This window comes from Rhinolophus ferrumequinum, chromosome 8 (assembly GCF_004115265.2).
Source record: "Rhinolophus ferrumequinum isolate MPI-CBG mRhiFer1 chromosome 8, mRhiFer1_v1.p, whole genome shotgun sequence".
Lineage (NCBI taxonomy): Eukaryota > Metazoa > Chordata > Mammalia > Chiroptera > Rhinolophidae > Rhinolophus > Rhinolophus ferrumequinum.
Window position 1 is genome coordinate 54,856,938 of NC_046291.1, and position 21,863 is coordinate 54,878,800.

The following is a 21,863-nucleotide window of genomic DNA, read 5'->3' on the forward strand; positions in this document are numbered from 1 at the left end:
GAGGGGCCAGATGGAAGTATGTATAGATATAAAAAAGCAACATGAGGAATCCTGTGGTGATGAGAACTTCTGATCTTGATCAGATGTCAACATCCTGGTTGCAATATTGTTCTATAGTTTTGCAAGACGTTACCACTGCGGGAAAACTGGATACAAGGCATACAAAATCTCTCAGTACTATTTCTTACAGTTGCAACGAAATCTACACTTAATCTCAAAATACAAAGTTAATTAAAAATAAAACAAACAAACATACAAACAAATATAGCTTCCTGGGTGGAAAAAAATTGTGGAGTCAATGAAATGAAGAGCTCGCCATTCTGGCAATATGCTACTGTAGCATGTGGACGTTCTAGCGACTTTAACTAGTGATAAGCCATTTGTCCATAGGTCAGTGTCCCATGCGTTAAGGAATACAGAGCCTCCCACACGCTAAAACTGGGGCACGAAAACATTTCTGCCAGCTTGTGATGCTCACTTTAGAGTTGGTGCGGATGTTCACTCTAGTGTCAGTACGACCATTACTGTGCATGACAACCACTGAAAGAAAAACTCCTTAGTAAGCAATGCACCTTGCCGTACAGATCTCCTCGGTATTTTAAATGAAAAACCTATGGCTTTCGTAAATTGGAAACCTTGGGGTGTAAATTGAGTGATTCAATTTTATGATGCATTTATTTTATTTTTTCAATAAAAAGCAAGGTAAGAATCCTTATATATTAATAATTTGTAAAATATCTCTTTCCTTTCCCTCTAATTGCCATCTCTTTCCCCTCTTTGTTCTTCAACAAATGAGTCAGGGGAATCTTAATTTATTCAAGCGGATGTATGGTATGTCAATTTTGCTGTGCCCATTCTGTGGTCCAAATCACCGGCGCACTATAGAATCCTTTCCAGGATTTTCTAATCTTACAAGAGCTTTCCTCCCCACAGATGATGAAGAGTTTGGTGTGCAGTCAAAGGAGCTAAGCCAGCCTGCAGCCAACCTGCTCTATTCCTTCCTCTCTGTTTTTCTGATAGGTTTGCCCTGTTGTTCCAGAAACAGTCTCAAGTAGTCTTCCCAAGAATAAAATAGAAATGAGCTAAACATTTATATTTGGGGTGCCTCAGGAATGAAAAGAATCATAAACTACACATGTCTTTCCACACCACCCAGCAATGACATAATTCTCCTGAACTTTGCTCTGGTAAATCCTGGGGCTGGCTCAGTGCTCAGGACTCTCAACCCACATGGGTTTGTTTATAATTGGCAGTTGTGTTTTTCATGACAGGTGATTTACCACCTCTGCTTTGAGTGTCTGTAGAACTAATGTTCCACAGGAAGTCTAGGAAAACCTTTTTGACAAATGCTCATAGATTTGTTTTGGGGCACCCAAATTTCATTTCACAAATAGAAAACTAAGAGTATGTACTCATTTATACATAATACTAGATTATACACTGTATACAGAGATACTTAGTTTTTGTAAAAGTCTCAAATTGTGAATACACACATATATATGTATATATATATAGATATATAGATAGATAGATATATACACATATATATATATATATATATATATATATATATATATATATATAAAAGTTGATGATTTTCTAGGTCATGTTCATTCTTGGGGTTTCCTTAAATCATCACGAAACACTGGGAATATGCTGAACACAGACATATTAGCTGGTTTGGAGATTGTCAGAGGGTGGACCAAGGCAGTTATTTCTCTTCTTCATTGGTATTTTGAAAGTCAAAGCAAATTCAAGAAACATTTATTGAATACCTACTATGTGGAAGTTATTATACCAGGCTTCAGGCAGTGTGAGCAAGCAGCTTAATTTACTAGCAAGACGAACAAATGAAAATAAGTATATGTAATATATATTTATATGTAATATATTCAGTATAAATATATTCAATAAAGATATTAAATAATAGTGCAAGATGGCAATAAAACAAAACGCATAACGAGCACAAGTGAAGGGAACTCAGTAAACAGAGCACTGGTTTGCCATCTAGGGTCCTCTGGCTTCCAGCAACTGCCAATTGATTGTTTCACAACCGTAGCATTTCTGCCTGTAAAAATGAAGGGGGTGGGCCTCTTTTCTGTGACTGGTACCATGCGATCTCTTTAGGGATTTGGTTGGATTGATTATAATTCTACACTGATAAAATGCCTTACCCATATTTAAAAGAAACATTTATATATATTTTAAATTCCTCTGTACCCACAAATGTGATTCTTTGCAGCTTGATCCCTTGTTGAGTCTTAACACTTTTTCCCTTATTTTGAAGGTTGCTGGACATTGAAAGTGAAATGATCAAATTTGCCAGTTACTATGCGGGAACCGCTGTCGCAGTACTTATCACAGGATATTTTCAAGTTAGTAGCACCTCTATTTCTTGATCAACATTTGTGTTCAAAGACATTCAAAGAAATGTAAAGTGTACTCTTTAACTTTTAAGTTATTCAGAAGTCCTTAAAGACCTCAGACTTATTTTTTGGGAAATGAGAGAATAGGAAGGATTCTTTCTCTCAAATGTGGAGGAGAATACAAGCAGTTACGGTTGATGGAGAGATGGAGAATAAATTTTTAGTTTCAATGTCCTGTTCTTCCCTGCACTCCCCACTTTACCCTCTCTTCTAAACTGAGAAATAGACAGGATGGGTGTATTTGTAGAGAGAACATGAGTGGTTTGGAGAAAGCTGGGCATGGGGAGTTGGAGAAAAGCAAATTTCATTTTATTTTTCTCTTTCATTCCTAAAGTCTCACCAAACTGAATTCCAACCCAAATTCTGTAGACTGAATCTAGAGCATATTCTAGATTTAAGCCATGGAAGGGCCTGGAGTTACTTAACATTTATTAAGGAAGAAAAGCATTTCATCTTTTGCCTTCTTGTATAGAAAAAAATTAATGTCTCCACCTCCCGTTCGTTCAAGAATTCCACAAAGAAGGAATTGCATCAATTTTTCCCATTCTGGCACTGGGAATTTTAATGACAGGCTTATTTTATTTGATTGGGGGGAAGTCTCAGTAGATTCCCTGCTTATGACATAATTTTTGTCTTACTTCCTCTGATAATCATTGGCCAACAGCTTGAAAACAAAGCATAAATGGTTGTTGGCAGGCTTTTGGGGGGAACAATTCATTCAAAATTGACATGCAGAAATAGAGATTTAAGAGCAATAATTTACTTTTTGGCACTGTGAGCCTTATTTCACACACAAGGAAAGTGAAGCTTAATAAGGTTAAGTCTGAAAGTAGCAGAGCTGGATTCAGATCCAAATCTTCTGCTTCCCTGTTCGCAGTTACTCTGCTCAGCTCCACGTGGAGGAGCAGATGCCAGCGCTCACACCTTAGCTCCTAGGAAGACGCTTTTCGTGAATTACTTTCCTCTTTTCCTCAACTGTTGTAGTGAATGTATTTTCTTCTGAAAAGAGAAGGAATTAATGGCTATTTTTAATATTGGAAAACTAAACATTTCTTGCTTCATTTACAGATATGCTTTTGGGTAATTGCCTCAGCTCGTCAGGTACAGAAAATGAGAAAATTTTACTTTAGGAAAATAATGAGAATGGACATAGGATGGTTCGACTGCAACTCAGTGGGAGAGCTAAATACAAGATTTTCTGAGTAAGTGGCTGGTAGGACATTTTAATGTATGTGTGATTTTTTGGGATAATAAATGTCTTATTTCTAAGTTAAATAAGAATTGGAAACATTTTCAGTTATTTTTTTTTGTCTTTTACATTGGGCTTTTATAGGTAGCATGGTTTTTTCATAGGTAATGCTTTATCAAATATGATCATTGTAAACTGAAAGCCAGACTACTACAATATTGTTAGTAGGCCCTTGATTCAAATATTAGAAATGAAGTATTATACAACAGAGTTTAAAAGAAAGTAGGGTTATTTGGCCCCAAAAAGAGAAATTGAAGGAATGTTACAATGTAGGTATCTATTAGAAAAACAATACAATTAGAACAAATTATTGTGCTTTGTCTGGTGAGATAATTTCTGCACATAAACACAAAAAGAAAAAAATCCATAATAGTTTGAGAAAGAGTCAAACTAAAAAAACTGGATTCAAATCCACTTTACACCTAAATTCTAGTTTGGGTCATTAACAGCCCCCTCAGTAATTCTGAATGAGCCCTGAGTAATTAGAACTAGTTGAACCCTATTGAATTGAACTTTGAAGTCTGATGAAAGACAGTGTGTAGTGCAGTGAAGATGAAAGCAGACTGAATGTTGGGACCCTTAGATTCCAGCACTCAGCCTGCCTATTATTACTGTGACCTTGGACAGATACATAACTTTCCTAGAATACAATTCTCCAATCTCTGGGTAACGTCCTTTTTTTCTATCAAGTCCTAAACCCAGTTTGTTCCTATAGGGATGTTCCCAGGAATGTGAATGTAATGTAACTATATTTAACCAATATTCTGGAGCACTTAGTCTCTGCAAGGCATAAAGAGAAACCACAAAACTCCTAATCTCAAGGAATTTACAGTTTAGCAGGAGAATAAAAGGTGCAAGCAAATAATCAGAGCAGACACATATTGAGTGCTTCCTATATCCTAGGCACTGTTTTATATATTATTAGCTAATCCTCATTACTACCCTTTGAGGTAGAGTCTGTCATTATACCCACTTTACAGATGAGGAAACTGAGGCACAAAATGTTAAAGAACTTGCCCAAGAAAAGCTGGTGTTTAAATTCAGAATCTGGCTCAGGAGTCTGTGCTCTTAACCACTATTCTATACTTTCTATAAGCAGAATGCAATAATTGCATATACACACACCTATATACAGACTGATTACATTGCTCTGGAAACACAGGGAGGACAATATTACTTCTTCCTGGGGAATTATACAAGTTTTTGTGAATTATGTGGTGTGTGAGTAGAATCTTGAAGCTGAAAGGACTTAGCAGGTATAAAGAAGGAAAGAAGGGCTCGTCAGGACAGACTAAGGCTATTACTTATAAAAAAGAAAGAGACAAATAGGATGATTTCCAAAAGCCTTTGCCAATGTTTAATGGACACCAGTTGGGAGAACTGGGTTAAGGACAGACTTACTTGGCTATGAGAGAACAGGCTTGATGGCCTCCCAAGCTGCAGCAAATTTCCCAAGATGTGAGAGTCAATTATGTTTCCCAAGGGTGATGGCATACAGTGATGGGAGTGTTTAAAAGGGAAAAACTGAGATTTCTCAGTAAGACATTTGAATTGACCGAATTCTGTTTTAGTGATCAAAGCCTCTCTCATTTCTAGTGATATTAATAAAATCAATGATGCCATTGCCGACCAAATGGCCATTTTCATTCAGCGCATGACCACGAGCATCGGTGGGTTCCTGCTGGGATTTTATCAGGGTTGGAAACTGACCTTGGTTATTATCTCTGTCAGCCCTCTCATTGGGATTGGAGCAGCCATCATTGGTCTGGTAAGAATGTCTTCTCACTTCTCTCCATGAGAAGACATTTGCTCTGAGAAACAGCCAAAAATGTAAGCTTGAGTCCCTTGTCTTGAGCGTGTTCAGTCAATATCTGTATCAATATTTTGATCGATTATTCCTCAGTATCAAATAACATTTGATAGATTAGGGATTAATGATGTATTAACATAAATATTATTGTACTAATAATAACAACTATGGTTGGACCTAAAGGGTATCATGCTAAGTGAAATAAGTCAGACTGAGAAAGACAAATACCATATGATCTTATTTATATGTAGAATCCAAAGAACAAAATAAGTTAACAAACAAAACAGAAATAGACTCATAGATACAGAGAAAAAACTGATGGTTGTCAGAAGGGAAGGGTGTTGGGGAGCTGGGTGAAAAAGTTGAAGGGATTAAGAAATAGAAATTGGTAGTTACAAAATAGTCACAGGGATGTTAAGTACAGCATAACGAATATAGTCAATAATGTTGCAACAACTATTTATAGTGCCAGGTGGGTACTAGACTAATAGGGGGAAAATCACTGCATAAATTATATAAATATCTAACCACTATGCTGTACACCTGAAACTAATATAAAATAATATTGACTGTCAACTGTAATTGAAAACAATAACAACTACATGTATTGAGTATTTACTATTTTGCCAGGCACTATGAGGCATATACATTATATGCTTAATATACATTATCTCTAACTTTTATGACAATCTTATAAAGTATTAATGTGATTTTAAATAAAAGAATCAGAGGTTCAGATAGGTAAAGGAACTTGTCTGAGTCTGCACAGATAGTGAGTGACAGAACAGGATCAAATTCAAGGGAGCCTGACTCCAAATTTCCACCCACTCTCCAGTACGCTTATTGCTTCCCATGGTCTCCCCAGCTCAGATGCTCCCCTCAGAAAGGCCCAACAAGTATATCCAGGTCAGTAACGAGCACGTAAAAGAGATTTCTGCAATCACAGCTGTGTTTTCCATTCCACTGATCAGTTTCAGAGAGAGGCTCCCTGACCCATTCTAAGCAGTTTCCTAGTCAAGTCTCCATTCCCCCGGTATGTAGGCCAAGAAAAAGTGTGGGAGTAGGGATTTTGGGTCGCCCAAGTTACAAAACTCAATCTGAAGGATTGACAAATTATTATATCTTTTGGAGCAGCCATATTACCGAGCCGGACAATCAGCTCTAATGTGTCTTTTGGAGCAAAAATTAATATAAGGCCCGATCTTATTTTACTATAATATAAAACTAGGTCTTACGTAATATAATGTAATATAAAACCGGGTCTCATATTAATTTTTGCTCCAAAAGACGCATTAGAGCGGATTGTCTGGCTAGGTCTTACTTTTGGGGAAACACAGTAGATAGCAGTTCATGGGATCAGGCACACTAATAATTTGCTGTAAACGAGAGTAGCGTTCAAGCGGAAAGCTTATATCCATGAGCAACAGGTACCAATCTCCACGATGATTTTTTTTCTAGCAAAATAGTCTCTACAAACCACTCGCTATACTACTCAAAGTTTTCCCAGGTAATACAGAGTGACAATAGCAAAAGAGCTCACTCCACTTAACTAGGTCACCACCTGGTTCTTCCACCTGGCTCAAGAAAAGTATGTTTAAACCTGTCAAAACTTCAGTTTCCTCATCTTAAAAATAAGGGTAACACCTCTTAAAGTCATCGTGATGATTCAAGGCATAATCCACTGAGCACGACATCTGGCACAGAATTCATTTCTAAAGAGATGTTAGCTTTTATTGTTTTCCAATCCACTGTATCATGCAAGCTTTACAACAGTCTTTCCTACTGACTGCTTTCCAGTTGCACTCCAGGGAAGCCTCAGTTTCCACAGAGGGTTTTCTGGGATTCTGCAAACATTTGATTCAGCTTTTTCTCCTCCAAATACATTTAATCTCTATTTTTAAAAACCCAGGATAGAGTGATACATTCAAATGGATCATGTGTCGCGTTTTAACATGTTGGAGACCAACAACATACGTTGCCTGGTTAACTTGGTTTTAAACAGGCATAGAGCATGGTTTTCTTATGTCAGTGCCCATATTTCAAATTCTTGTAAATGCGTCACTGATTTGGAATGTGGTAGCTCTGCACTGGTTCCTTCTTGAATTCGAGTCTGTGTATGTTTGTATAAAATGATAAAAGCATCTTCACTAGGTTCAATTCAAAAGCAGAAGAAACAAAAAGGAAGGGAGATATATGGCATATTGGAAGTTATTAGGAATTTTATTTGCTTTTGACTGTCTTTTATACTTACGTTGACAAACGAGCCATTGTTAGACATTTCCCAGTCTACATCTTTTAAGCTCCTGTATCAGTTTAATTGAAGTATCCTGAGATTATTTAATGTGCCATTATCATAAAAACTGATAACATTTGCAACTACTTAATTTTCTCATTACTGTACTGCCAGCACATATTTCTGAAATGAATCAGAAAAGAATTGCGGTAAAAACTGCAGTGTCATTCATAACACTCAAATATTAATGTTGATGAAAATAGCCTCACTTTTCTTGCTGTTCCCTTTTCAATTCACAAACATTTTATAAAATGTGGACCACCTATGAAATAAATATGCTGTAATAAAATACTACTTGTACTTATTTTATGTCTTAGAATTCCTTTTAACATTTTGATAAGTTTTGCAGCTAAATGTTTGGAAAAACTCTCTTAGTCTAAGTATTATATATTTTTTTAAGTTTCTAAGTGAGTTTATTTTCCACAATATTTGCTTTTTTTCCCCCTTCTTGTTTCTTCATCTGTCCCAGGGATTTTTTTGCTGGTTAATTCTAACTAGGACTTGCTCCTAGTCCATTTTTAGTAAAAGTAACTTGTTTATTATTAAGTACAATGTCTTTTTATATCCTTTTGTGAAAAGCAAAGGTAGTAGTCAGTTGAGCCCTTAGAGTTGATCCAACATAGTGTAATGTTTATCTGAAGCTTTCTCCTATGGAGTTCCCTCTGCAGCATCAGGCCTTTGCATGGAGATTTTGTTCGAGCAGAGTAATTAGATTGATCAAAGCACTACAAGGACTCCTAAGCCTTTAGCTGTGTGTTTTTGAAGATGTTGTAATTCATATCTCTCTCTCATTCTGCATTCTACCCAATATGATGCCTGCACTGTCCTCTGGTCTTTGCCTCTGATGTTTGTCTGTGAAATGTGCAATGGCCTTTGTCCAGTAGCAATGAAGTGAGATACGGTTTGACTTGAAAATTTCATTACTGTAATGAGTGAAACACTGTGGTCTCACAAAAAACCCTAGTTGGGACTTACTCTGTGAGAGGGTTTTTGAGGCTGATTTTTAATGTAGTCATTTTGATACGTCAACAACCAAATACCCGTGGATGAGGCTTAACATGGATCAAACTTGGACCAAATTCTTTTCTCAGTGAATGCTGTTACAGCGAGAATCTAGTCTTGCATGAAACCATGCCACTTGTTTCCTCTCCTAAATGTATCACTGAGTGACAGACTGACTTAACCGAATTACCTGGTCTTCACGTTTTATTTTCTTCTTTTGGATTTTAGAGTGTTTCCAAATTTACTGACCGTGAACTGAAGGCCTATGCCAAAGCAGGGTCAGTAGCTGATGAAGTCATTTCATCCATTCGAACAGTGGCTGCTTTTGGTGGTGAAAAAAGAGAGGTTGAAAGGTTGGTTAATTGAAATGTCTGCCACTTTCCTGAACGTTGTGGATCTGCATATTACCCTGACGCTTCCCCACTTTGTACAAAGTCACCTTGGTCTATGGTACCCTCAGGGAGATTTTGTCCAAGCAGAGTAATTAGATCGATCAAAGCACTACAAGGACTCCTAAGCCTTTAGCTGTGTGTTTTTGAAGATGTTGTAATTGATAATTTTTAGAAAGCCATCTTAGATTAGATATTTATTTCAAAGTCTCATGGGGTATATGTACACACACTATATGCTGCATGCCAGTCTATAACACTATTTGGTGCCAATAAGGAAAAGCCTACAGCATCTAAAATGCACTTCCACATGTTTTTATTGAATACTTTTTTTTTTTTTTTTTAGTTGGGGAAGGGGAACAGGACTTTATTGGGGAATGGTGTGTACTTCTAGGACTTTTTTCCAAGTCAAGTTGTTGTCCTTTCAGTCTTAGTTGTGGAGGGCGCAGCTCAGCTCCAGTTCCAATTGCCGTTGCTAGTTACAGGGGCACAGCCACCATCCCTTGAGGGAGTCGAGGAGTCAAACTGGCAACCTTGTGGTTGAGAGCCCACTGACCCATGTGGGAATCGAACCGACAGCCTTCGGAGTTAGGAGCACGGAGCTCCAACCTCCTGGGCCAACGGGCCGGCCCTGAATACTTTTTTATTCAATGTCTTTTAATCAGCTACCATACTACACACTCTTTGCTAAGTCTGATAACATTTTGATTTAGTCAAACAAAATTCAGCATTGATATGTTACAGACCATCATTCTAAGAGATTAATTCTTAATGAAAACAAAAACCTAAATGACCAAAACAACACAGTTGTCAAAAATTGATTTTGTTTATTCTTTCGTTATCTAGTATTTATTGAGTGATTACCACGTGCCAGGTACTGGCTTTATAAAATAGCCACCAACTTAATTAAACTCTTACTTCACATGTTACAGATCCAGTATGATGATGTCATTCTCAATTGTTAGCAAATTCACCAAATAAAAAAGAGAATAGAATTTATAATCTCCAATTACCCTATTTTCCTGGTTTTTTGCTTTTTTTTTCTTTTGCTTCTTTTGATTTGTGGAATAAAGTTACCTTATTTCTCATTAAAAAATTCAGTAGTGTATTTCCACCACTATGATGTTTTCTTTTATTGTTAACAAACAAGCAGTTGTAAATGTTTTAAAAATGGTTAACAAACATAAGTTATACCTTCAGTTTTGTCTTATAAAATGTGAGAAGTTGTCAATTTATTTTTTGAGGGGTAGGAAGACAGTTACAGAATGCCTGAGCTTTAAGACAATGTCCATTATTAATGGCTAGATCATAGAATTACTGAAGCTTAGTGCTTAGATTGAATTTCCACACAGTTACTCACGTTCCCTGGCTGTGAACCTGGCCAGTCCGGTTATAGCATAGCATTCTTGGTCACAGGGAAGATGGGTGAATATATGTAGATGAGTTGGTGCAAACACTAATTTCAAGCCTGAGGGAAAACAGTTGCATCATTTTCTGATAGAAAGCATGTCATGTGACTTAATAAAACAATTCAAGCACAAATAGTACTGGATCCTTCCTGTCTAGACATTTGTGCTGAAAATTCTTTTATCTTGGGGGCCAAGGTTACCCCACTCTACTACTCATCCAAGAAGTAATCAACTACGAGGCTATGTTAAGCATCATCCCTTCAACATATTTCACTGCCAGGTTGAAACAAACTTTAAATAACTACACAGAAGTTACTGTTTTTTCCCCCCTAAAGCTGCTCTGTGTTTGGGTGATTTTATAATCACAGGAAAGCCACTGCATTGTAGTCTGTTTTAAACATTCTAACTTGAGCTGTTACTGCTGCTGCTCAAATAGACTCAAATGTTTTCTCTTCACAGGTATGAGAAAAATCTTGTGTTTGCCCAGCACTGGGGAATTAGGAAAGGGATAGTGATGGGATTCTTTACAGGATTCATGTGGTGTCTCATCTTCTTGTGTTACGCACTGGCTTTCTGGTATGGCTCCAAACTCGTCCTGGATGATGGAGAATATACAGCAGGAACCCTTGTCCAGGTACTTTGAGTTTGATGACCTACACATAATATTTCCTGCTGGGATCTGAGAAAACCTCTTGTTTATTCCTTCAGTGTCTGAGGCAGGAAAGCATCAATAATTCGATGGAGTCCAGATGCAGAAACAAGCAATACACATTTTATTATAAAAGGATGCAGAGCGTTTGAATGGACAAGAACAGAGATTTAATGATTTTCAACTAAATGAAGATTTTATAGCTGTAAAACAATGGTTATCTGACTGAGTCCAAAAGATAATATGCCATGAATATTGAAAGCCAGGGATCTCTGAGCTAAAAATTAACAGCTCATGTAGTTGAGCTTAATAAGAGTACCAGATATGTGCTAATGGATATATTTGTGAAACATAATGAGTTACTAAAATACCAGTCCAATAATATCCCCGACCGAACGGGTAATACAACCACATTTTATTGCTCGCCTGTGCTATCGCCATGCCATAGCTAATGACATGGCTACTTTCATTTTCAGTATCCTTTCAGTTATTTTTTCAAGAATTAGTTACTGAGCATCTATTATATACCAGACCTATATAAAGTGCAGGGGATTCAATAGTGAGCAAAACAAATGTGATCTTTGCCCTGTTGGAATTTATAGTTTAGTGATGAAGATAAGCAATAGCTAAATAATCACATAAATGCATAATGACAAATGGAAATGTGCTATAGAGGACAGGGAACCTTGACAGTGAAGAGCAGGGTAACCAGGTGTGGTTGTTGGGGTCAGGCAAACCTCTTTCTCTGGCTCACTCTTCCTTTCCTCCTTAGCTTAGGGCCCCTCCTGTTAAAGGTGGACTCTTGTCCTTATTCGATTCTCGGCTGAATGGCTTTCCCACAGCCAGGCCTTCCATGCTCATCTAATCTTTTATTCTCCTGTATGGTTTGCTGAAAGTTTTCTTCAGAGCCCTTGAATGAAATTGAATGTTTGTGTTTATTAACATTTGTTCCCACCCTTACACAGTAAGCTCCATGGGGTCAGGGAGGTAAAACATGAAACATATGTTTAATTTTGCCGATTAATTATTTAATTACATATATTAATTTTAAAAGCATGGAGATGGGAAGTGGTTTTATATATGATTCTTAAATAAAATATTTTGGTTCCAGATTCTAGGTAGGACAAACACCAATTAAATAATAAAAAAAACCAAAATCTTGTGTACCTGAAATTTGCTAACTGAAAGCCTGCGATTTGAGATTTACTGCTTTAATATAAATACATTTCTAGAGAAAGTGGAATGGGAATTTTATTTGCAAATAGAAATGATTGTCAGAGGTCAACATATAATCATTCTAGCCACTGACTTTATTTCATGAACAGCATAATACACTAAGAGCGAGTTTTTAAAATTCAGTTTTTCTTTGTAAGATCAACAGTTGGCATCACTTGAATTTTGTTTAAAAGATTAAATATGACAATACATGTTAAAGTGTTTTATAAACCTAAAGGAATGGTGTAGATGAAAAGTGTTACTGTTATCATAATTTACCCACTTTCTTAATTTTAATATAGTTTTGTACACTTAAAAAGCCAGTGTAAGTATTGCAGGTCTCTTTATTGATCTAATGTCTCTTAAGAACTTTCAACATTTACCAAACTGGAGATGCCAGTAGTTGACTTGAGTTGTTTATATCTGCTCATTCTACAGAAGGACATGGATTAAGAAAAGACATCCTTCCTTTCATTCCATGCCTGCAAGGAGAGGACAGAGGTGCACACAAATAATAGTTCACAGGGGAAAATGAATTGGTAAATTGAAAATTAAATAATTCACAGTTTCAACCAGAAACACAATTAAAAAAAACCTCTTGGTAACTCTCTCTAGCAAGAATCCAATTTTATGGTTCTGTTAAAAGATAAACTGAGGCATATTAAATTTTTTAGTTTATTTGAGAAAAAATCATACCAATCAGGCAGTGCCAAAACAAGTTGTTAGAAGGGCTTCACTGATTGGAGCCAGGGGATAGATTTTATAGAGGTGGAACAAAGCAAGGTAATTCTTTGATAAGCTGTACCTTAAGCTGTTGCCTTATTTGGGAAAGCCTAATTAGCTGCTTATGATTGGTTGTCCTTAGGTTTTGATTTCTTAACCCAGAGTCTTTCAGGGTTTGGTTTGCTTATGTAGGCGACTAAGACATTACAGCCATCTCAGTCTAATGGCCTCCTTGTTTAACTAATTTAACAGTTCTCACCTTTAAGTTTCCTGCCACTTGGAATGTGGGCTACTCTAGACCTTCTGTAAATAATTCATTCTTTCAACTGATATTTCTTGAATACTTACTATATGCAGACACAACATACTACATGTCTCTAATATTTTAGTCATCAATAACTCCTAACTTCTTCCTTCAAGCCCCCTCTTGACATTTTTTCTTTGGGAAGGCGAGAGACAACCTTTAAGAGTATAATCATGGATTGTTTTCTCTCTTTCTCTCTCTCTCTCTCTCTCATACATGCCCTTTTTGGCCATACTTCTAAGCAGCAAAACTATGAAGGCTGAGTATGCGTGAGCTGAGTTGAGTGTTTTAATCCACTACACTACCAATTAGGTTAATCTAACACATTTTGTGACGGACAAAATCCCATGATAATTGCCATAAATGGTAGCTAGTTCACATAAATGACTGTAATTAGTATCACTTGAACATAGACAAAAAAAAAACCATACTCTGTGATCTATTAGAAAAAAAGATGAAAGAAAAATGAATGGTGCAGAAGGCTGCTTTTTCAGTCCCCTCTTAAATTTCAGGACTCAATAATAAAAAATAATAGCAGTACTAGAGAGTAACGTTATTCATTGTGTATAAAGTATGAAGCATTGAGTGAGGTATTTAAAATTACCATATATAATACTCACAACTTCATTTTGTAATTGATGTAATTATACTACCACTTAAAAATGAAATGGAGCCATAAGGTTGAGAAATATGTTCCAAGTGGCATAGAGTGGGATTTGAACTCAGGTCTCTGTGACTCTGGGGCCTGACCCATTAACCACTGTTTTCCTGCCCCTGCATTTGTCTTCCAAGGAGCCACAGATCCCCCTATCTCCAGCACAGCACACACACGGGTAGATTGTTTCCCAGTGGTTCTTCTCGTCCTTCTTTTCTCATATTAGTGTCCACCGGGCTAAAGAGTGATATTTGGGGTGAGAAGGGATGATCTGTTGGAATGTGTGCTAGCTATTGTGAGGTAGTAGGTTCATGCTTCTGTCCTGTCTCACTCACTCTTCCCCTAAGAACCCTGAGAGAGACATTTGTTTAAGGTAATGCTTGCAAAGCCTGGCTGAGCAAGGATTTGACCCCAAACCTCAGTTAGGTCTCTAGTGAGTCAATCTAGAATCTAGACCAGAGGTTAGCAAACTATGACCTGCAAGCTAAAGCCAGCCTGCTGCCTGTTTTATAAATAAAGTTTTATTGGAATGCAGCCACAACCATTTGATATTATCTATGGCTTCTTTTGTACTACATAGCAGAGTTCAGTAATTGCTTCAGAGCCCATATGGCCTGAAAAGCCTAAAATATTTACTATCTGGCCCTTTACGGAAAATGTTTGCCAACTTTTGTGTCTAGGACATGTGGAAGGATTCCTTTGCTCAGGTAGGAAGACCTTGGATGAAGGTGGTCTTAACCTAAATTACACAATTACTGTTTTGTCTGTTCACCATATCACTTCCTAAGTGTAGAATTTCATTTCTTTCATCATCATCATTGCTATTATTTATGTGTCTGAACTGGATTAATCACCTTTACATGCATTATCTCACTTAATCCTCATAACAATCCCATGAGCTATATACTATCATGATCCCTGTGTTACAGATAAAGAAATTGGGGCTTGAAAGATTAAGTAATCTGCTTATGGAGGAACTACCTGCCATAATTAAGGAAAAGGAACAAGAAGGACAGATGAAGAATATTCGTCCTCAGGCAGAGTAGGGAATTCAGGGAGAAGTCAAGAGGGGGCTGGCCTTAAGGTACAGCCTATCAAAGAATTACCTTGCTTTGTTCCACCTCTATAAAATCTATCCCCTGGCTCCAATCAGTGAAGCCCTTCTAACAACTTGTTTTGGCATTCCCTGATTGATATGATTGTTTCTCGAATGTGTGGAATGGAGAACTTACTGGAGAGGGAGGGAGACAGTGGGAGGCTCTGAGAAATCCCATGGTCCAGCCATAAGGAAGAAAGGAAGAGGGGAGGGACTCCGGAAAGAATCCAGATCATGGAAACCACGACAGACTAGGATCATTTGATTGCCTGAAAAAGACTACATTTGTGCAGGAGTCAAGCGTTAGCTCAGCGAATAACTGCAGTCTCCAGTAAATGGTGGCCACCTCCTCCATGTGAGCCACGTGACGAGCAATCAATCAGTCTTTGGTTGAAAGGGTGGAGCGAAGGAATCTTGTGCTCCAAGAGGCCAATGTAAGGAATTGCCTCATTGCTTCTTTTTTATGAACAGCACCGATAAAAACAGAGTGCTATTTTGTAGGAACGTCTAGTTATGATCAGGTAGCCTCCACCTAACTTAATGAGATGGCTGGGTTGGTGAGTCAAGGACAGGAAGAGCTCTGCACAGGAACCTGGCCAGTCCACATGATGCAGCCACCAGCAAATGAGCCTGGAAGCTAGACAGAATGTTAGTCAATAACCTGGGTCCTGCTCTACCTCAGGGATAGTGCTCTACCACTTAATATGTGTTGTGATATAAGGTAAGTTAGGTAACCTCCATATACCTCTGTTTCCCCTCCTGTTGTAAGGATTAAATGAAGTAATACAGGTAAAGCACTTACAAACATATCTTATTATTATTGTTATTATTGCTAGTAGTAGTAGACTACTAGTAGTAGTAGTAGCAGTAGTTATACTAATGACTCATATACTAGTAGCAGTAATAGAGTAGTAGCAACAGTACCAGTCTCAAGGACAATCAAGCTAATCATGGTGTCTTTATTGTTTCAGGGACCCTTTAACAAAACAAAAATTATCAGGTTGTTTATATAATGAATCAAATTATTATATCACTATTCTAACCCTTTTTGTGTTGGTTGAAATCTCTGAGTTCACATGGATAACCCAAAAGATAGCGCTATTTACAGATTAACAAACCCACATGAAAACTCTGTTTATCTGTTCTCATTTCAGATTTTCCTCAGTGTCATAGTAGGAGCTTTAAATCTTGGCAATGCGTCTTCTTGTTTGGAAGCCTTTGCAACTGGGCGGGCAGCAGCCTCCAGCATTTTTGAGACAATTGACCAGGTAAACGCTAGTTTATAGGTTGGGGGTGGGGAGAAGAATGAACTCGTGAGGAATTTACCCTCAGTGTTAAAAACTCTGAGGCACTATCACAATGCCCTCACTTAATTCAGCAGTACCTAATAAGTGCTGTCATGAGCCAGACCCCATTCTGAACTGGGAGTGCAAGAGTGAAATAGAACCAATAAGGCTCCTGCTTTCATATCATACTGGGAAACAGGCAAAAACTGAGTAAGCATGTTCAAATAGTAGCAGTGATAAACACACTAAAGAAAGTAAAATAGGTCAGTGTGATAGTGATTGGGGTGGGGAAAGGTGTCTTTAAGTTGAGTGACTGTGACATCATCTCTGAGGAAGTAGTATTTGAGCTGAGCACCTAAGGAGGAGAGTTAGCCATGCAATGGCGGGCTGAGGGGCAGGAGTGAATGGGAGATAAGAGCAGGGAGGGTATTCATGGACGGCGGACCGCCAAGTTGGAAAAGGATGGTGAATGCAAGGAGCTAAAACAAGGTCAGCGTGACCTACCATCGTCAGCAAGGGACAGAGGCTAGAGGGATGGAACGGGGCCAGACCATGCAGCAATTTAAGGCCAAGTTCATAAGATTGGATTCTCTCCTAAATGTCACAAAAAGTCTCTAAAAACCTTGAAAAACTGCCCTGGTTGTCTGGCCAGGATTTTCCTGGTTAGTCTATTGGAGCACATTGGAGGTCAGGCTAAAACAGTCAACATCTAATAACAGGAGGGGGAAGATGGCAATATGTTGTTTTTCCTCTGTAAAACAAAATGCCCTGGGCGAAGCAGTCAGAAGCCCTGGAAATCCAGAGGTGCTTCTAGGGTCCCCTAAATCATAACTATTTATGAGGCATATAAACTGCCTGAGAAAATTTCTCATCACTTTGTCTGTTTTACATTTGGAGTTTCATATATTGCAGTATAAAGAGATTGTTGAAAATCACACAGACATGTTGAGCTATCCAAATTCTGCCTCATTCTTAGGGTTGTTATATGCTCAAGTAAGGTGATGAATCTAAAAGCCCACTGAAGTGATTACAAAAAATTAAGATATTTAAAAATTAGTTTATTATCTTTACTAGAGATCGAAGAAGAAAGTAGATTACACTATACCCCCAAATAGAGATATGATGATGATGAATTTCTCTCATCAATGTGGAAGAGGGAAAAAGCTGAGCCTGGAGTGTGCTGGAGCAGGAGATGGTCCTCACACTTGTCTGATTAATTGAAATGATTTAATTCTAGATTAGGCTCACTACTAACAACAACAGAGGTGAAATTCAGCCTATCAATTGAAAGTTGGTAGTATCTGAAGACACCACTTGAGGACATTCATCATCTATAATAGATTTGCATATGTAGAGGACTGTTGGACCTTGGCTAGGTTGACTATTTCTGTGGCCTTAGGCAAGATACTTAACCTCTCTGCGACTCCCCTACTTCCTCAAGTGAGCAAATGAGCATATCACCTGTCTTGTTAGGTAGTAGTGACAATTACATAAAAGAAGAAAGCATGTTAAAACACCTGTATATAGTCTGCCATGGTATCTCAATAATATAATAATGTTATTATATTATATATAATATGTTAATTATAAATCAGCAGTATATATTATATTATTATCTAATGTCATAATAATATATCAATAAATAATCTGAATAGACATTTTCTCCAAGAGGACCATACAGATGGCCAATAGGCATATGAAAAGATGTTCAATGTCACTAATCATCAGAGAAATGCAAATTAAAACCACAATGAGCTATCACCTCACACCTGTCAGAATGGCTATCATTAATAAATCAACAAACAAGTGTTGGCCAGGAGACAAGGGGATCCTCTGTACTGTTGTTGGGATTACAAATTGGTGCAGCCACTATGGAAAGCAGTACGGAGGTTCCTCAAAAAATTAAAAATAGAGTTATCTTATGACCCAGCAGTCCTACTTCTGGGTATTTATACAAATAAATCCAAAACACTGATTCAAAAAGATATATGCCCCCTTGTGTGCACTGCAGAACTATTTATAGTAGCCAAGATATGGAAGTAACCTAAGTGCCCATCAATAGATAATTGGATAAAGAATAGATGGTACATATATACAATGGAATATTACTCCGCCATGACAAAAGAATGAAATCTTACCGTTTGTGACAACATGGATGGACCTAGAGGTTGTTATGCTAAGTGAAATAAGTCAGACGGAGAAAGACAAATACCATATGATCTCACTTACGTGTGGAATCTAAAGAACAACAACAAAACAAGAACAAATATAACAGAAACAGACTCATAGATACAGAGAACAAACTGATGGTGGCCAGAGGGGAAGGAGGTTGGGAAGTTGGGTGAAAAAGGTGAAGGGATTAAGAAATACAAATTAGTAGTTACAAAATAGTCATGGGGATGTAAAGTATAGCCTAGGGAATATAGTCAATAATGTTGCAACAATATAGAGTGCCAGGGGGATACTAGACTAATTGGGGGATCACTGCATAAATTGTATAAATGTCTAACCACTATACTGTACACCTGAAACTAATATAAAATAATACTGAATGTCCACTGTGACTGAAAAGAAAGAAAGAATTTTTAAAAATTAAATTAATCAATGTGGTATTACATATCAATTACATCTTAATTGACCATCATATTTTATATAAATTAAAATTAATTATATATTAGTTATTTATGTATGTTTGCTTATATATTAATATATTACATATATAACATAACAGTAATATTACTAATATATAGTAATATAGTATCTCATATTAATATCTGAATAAAAGGTAGTATTATTACTATTATTAATAATTATTTAATGTGGAAGCAACTTCTCTTTAGTATATCTCTGCAATGTTTTACCTGGTTGTTATTCTATTTTATGAGTTAATGCAAGCTGAGATGGATAGTAAATGCATCTAGTACGTATTGTTGCTGTATCCCTCATATATTCCTCTCCAGAAACCCGTCATTGACTGCATGTCAGAAGATGGTTACAAGCTGGATAGAATTAAGGGTGAAATTGAATTCCATAATGTAACCTTCCACTACCCTTCCAGACCAGAGGTGAAGGTATGTGCCAATCTTTTCCCCAGGAACAACAGCATTTTCTTCTTTGGTGATCCATTTCCAGAGCCATACATTACTTGTTTTACTGAAGCATGACTCAGTTCCCAGGAATACGGAACAGAAGCACGTTTTTCTGGAAGTGTCCTTGGGTGTCGTGTCATTTCTCAGGCAACAGACAACATTCTTTTGTGATAACAATAATGTGCAAATCCCTCTGGTAGGAACTCAGTCCAGCAGCACATCCGGTTAGGTCAACTGTATGATATTCTATAGAAACGAGGCGCAGGTCCTGTCATTGCAATCGTTAAGTTAGATAAACTGCAAGGCAACCAGAACAATTCAGAAGTACCACCTCCTTAGAGGCAGGACACTCAAAGAGGGTAGGGTACGAAGCGGTAAAGGAAAGACGCTGTCTTTGCAGTTTTTTACTTCCTATCTGTAAGTTCACCTGGGCCACTAGATCAGTCCTTGGAGGAAAGGTAATCTTGTGATATGCTCATAGGTATTGTACTAAGTGATTGTCCAGGGCATTTGGTGAAGAAAATTTAGTTTTCCTTTACCTCTTGAGTAAGTATCTTTAAAGGCAATTTACAGGAAAATTAGAATCTACTCACCTTGAATGAACTGGCTTTGAATGAGACTTAATCCTCATTTTTAACAGAGTATCTCTAGCCGCCCATTTTTAATAATATTTCTGTTTTCCCACAGAACTAAATCCTATGCAACTGAATTCTGATACCACATGTACATAAATATATATACACACACACGAGTACATATATACCTTCATTGTATGTTTATATAAAACATAAGCACATATATACTCTGATTGTATTTATGAAGTACATTTTTAATTAATGTTATGTATTACATATGTATGTACACACTAAATGTCATATCTAGTAAAAGTACTTTCTGAAATATAAATCGTAAGGTAGTGCTCACTCTGTAAAGATTTTTGAATGGGTGACTAAAAACTTCCTTTATGATATCTGTTCAGAACCAGCTCATAATAGCTGTTTAACAAGTAGTGGTTGAATTGAAGGATATTTATTTCATTTTTGTTTTATCTTCTATTACCAATACCAATAGTTTATTTTAATAAAATTGTCTTACTTAGACATGTAAATATTCTTCATTCATACCGCTCGTATGTATTTAGCCTTACTGGGTGCTACATTGTGCTGGGATAATAATTTAAAAGAAAGCACTTTGGATACCTGCCTGCCTTGGGGGAAGATTACAGTCTAATACAGTCCAGTAAGTGAAAATGTATTTGCAAGCCTGACTTTCTAGTGTGAAATGAAAGACATGTGAGATTTTTGTCACACAGAGGACCCAAAATCACTTTTACATAATAAGTACAAAAATCACCACTGAATTAGTGAAAATACCCAACAGATGGTTTTAAATTAGCTTTCTGTTCTTCCCTTTTTAGACTTCCTAGCATTCAGTCTCTACCTTGAACAGAGCTTTGTACCTAGCAAACACACCACCTATATTTGTTAGGTAAAGGTATTCAAATAACGTGTCCATACACAACACAACGACAGCTTAGACTTTGCAAATTGGCTTATTATTAATCCATGATCAGTAAATTAGAATTATATTTCTAACTTTATGGTTTTCTTCCCTTAACTAATTGGGACAGTCTTTTTGAGGTATGCCAGTATGTCAGAAATGTTTTAAATTAGATTCTGGAACATATTTTTAAAAGTTGACCTGGCTGATTTAGTTCAACTTCAAGTGTTACCACACATCATTTTATTTTTTGGCCACAGCTACAAGTTAAATAATAAGTAATATGTTAAATGCTAAAACCTCATCCTAGGTACTGTTTACGAATTGGGTTCTTATTGATGGATGTCATGGATGTTGATTTCTTATGTAGCATAAGTAAACACAGCACAGTATCTTCACAAAGCATCCTAACATGTGGCCTAATTGCTGACAATCTGAACATTGTTCTTCTTTTTTCTCTGCAGATTTTAAATAACCTCAACATGGTCATTAAATCAGGGGAAATGACAGCTATGGTAGGATCCAGTGGAGCTGGGAAAAGTACAGCCCTGCAGCTCATTCAGCGATTCTACGATCCCAGTGAAGGCATGGTGTGTGTCTTCCAGAGACTTCTCAATATAGGGGAAGGGAGGGTGCAAATGGTGACACATTGGTCAAACACAAAGGCCTAGCATACACTGAGGCCATTGTGACACACTCATAGCTGACTTAATGATTTTGACTGAATTGACTGTACCAATTGCCTACATGGTGACTGTATTTGTTGAA

The 21,863-nt window shown here is 37.2% G+C and overlaps 1 protein-coding gene across 5 annotated transcripts in view; it reads left to right on the top strand.

Moving 5' to 3' along the window:
• ABCB11 (ATP binding cassette subfamily B member 11) overlaps positions 1-21,863 on the top strand; it is a 74,778-nt gene that overhangs the window by 16,292 nt on the left and 36,623 nt on the right. For 4 of the 5 annotated variants that reach the window (XM_033112698.1, XM_033112700.1, XM_033112701.1 and 1 more), the window contains exons 5-12: positions 2,288-2,375; positions 3,495-3,628; positions 5,272-5,443; positions 9,009-9,133; positions 11,038-11,212; positions 16,375-16,488; positions 19,467-19,577; positions 21,560-21,685. In XM_033112698.1, coding sequence (XP_032968589.1) covers positions 2,288-2,375; positions 3,495-3,628; positions 5,272-5,443; positions 9,009-9,133; positions 11,038-11,212; positions 16,375-16,488; positions 19,467-19,577; positions 21,560-21,685 — 1,045 coding nt within the window. The remainder of the gene's footprint in view (positions 1-2,287; positions 2,376-3,494; positions 3,629-5,271; positions 5,444-9,008; positions 9,134-11,037; positions 11,213-16,374; positions 16,489-19,466; positions 19,578-21,559; positions 21,686-21,863) is intronic. The other variant, XM_033112699.1, reaches the window with a different exon arrangement.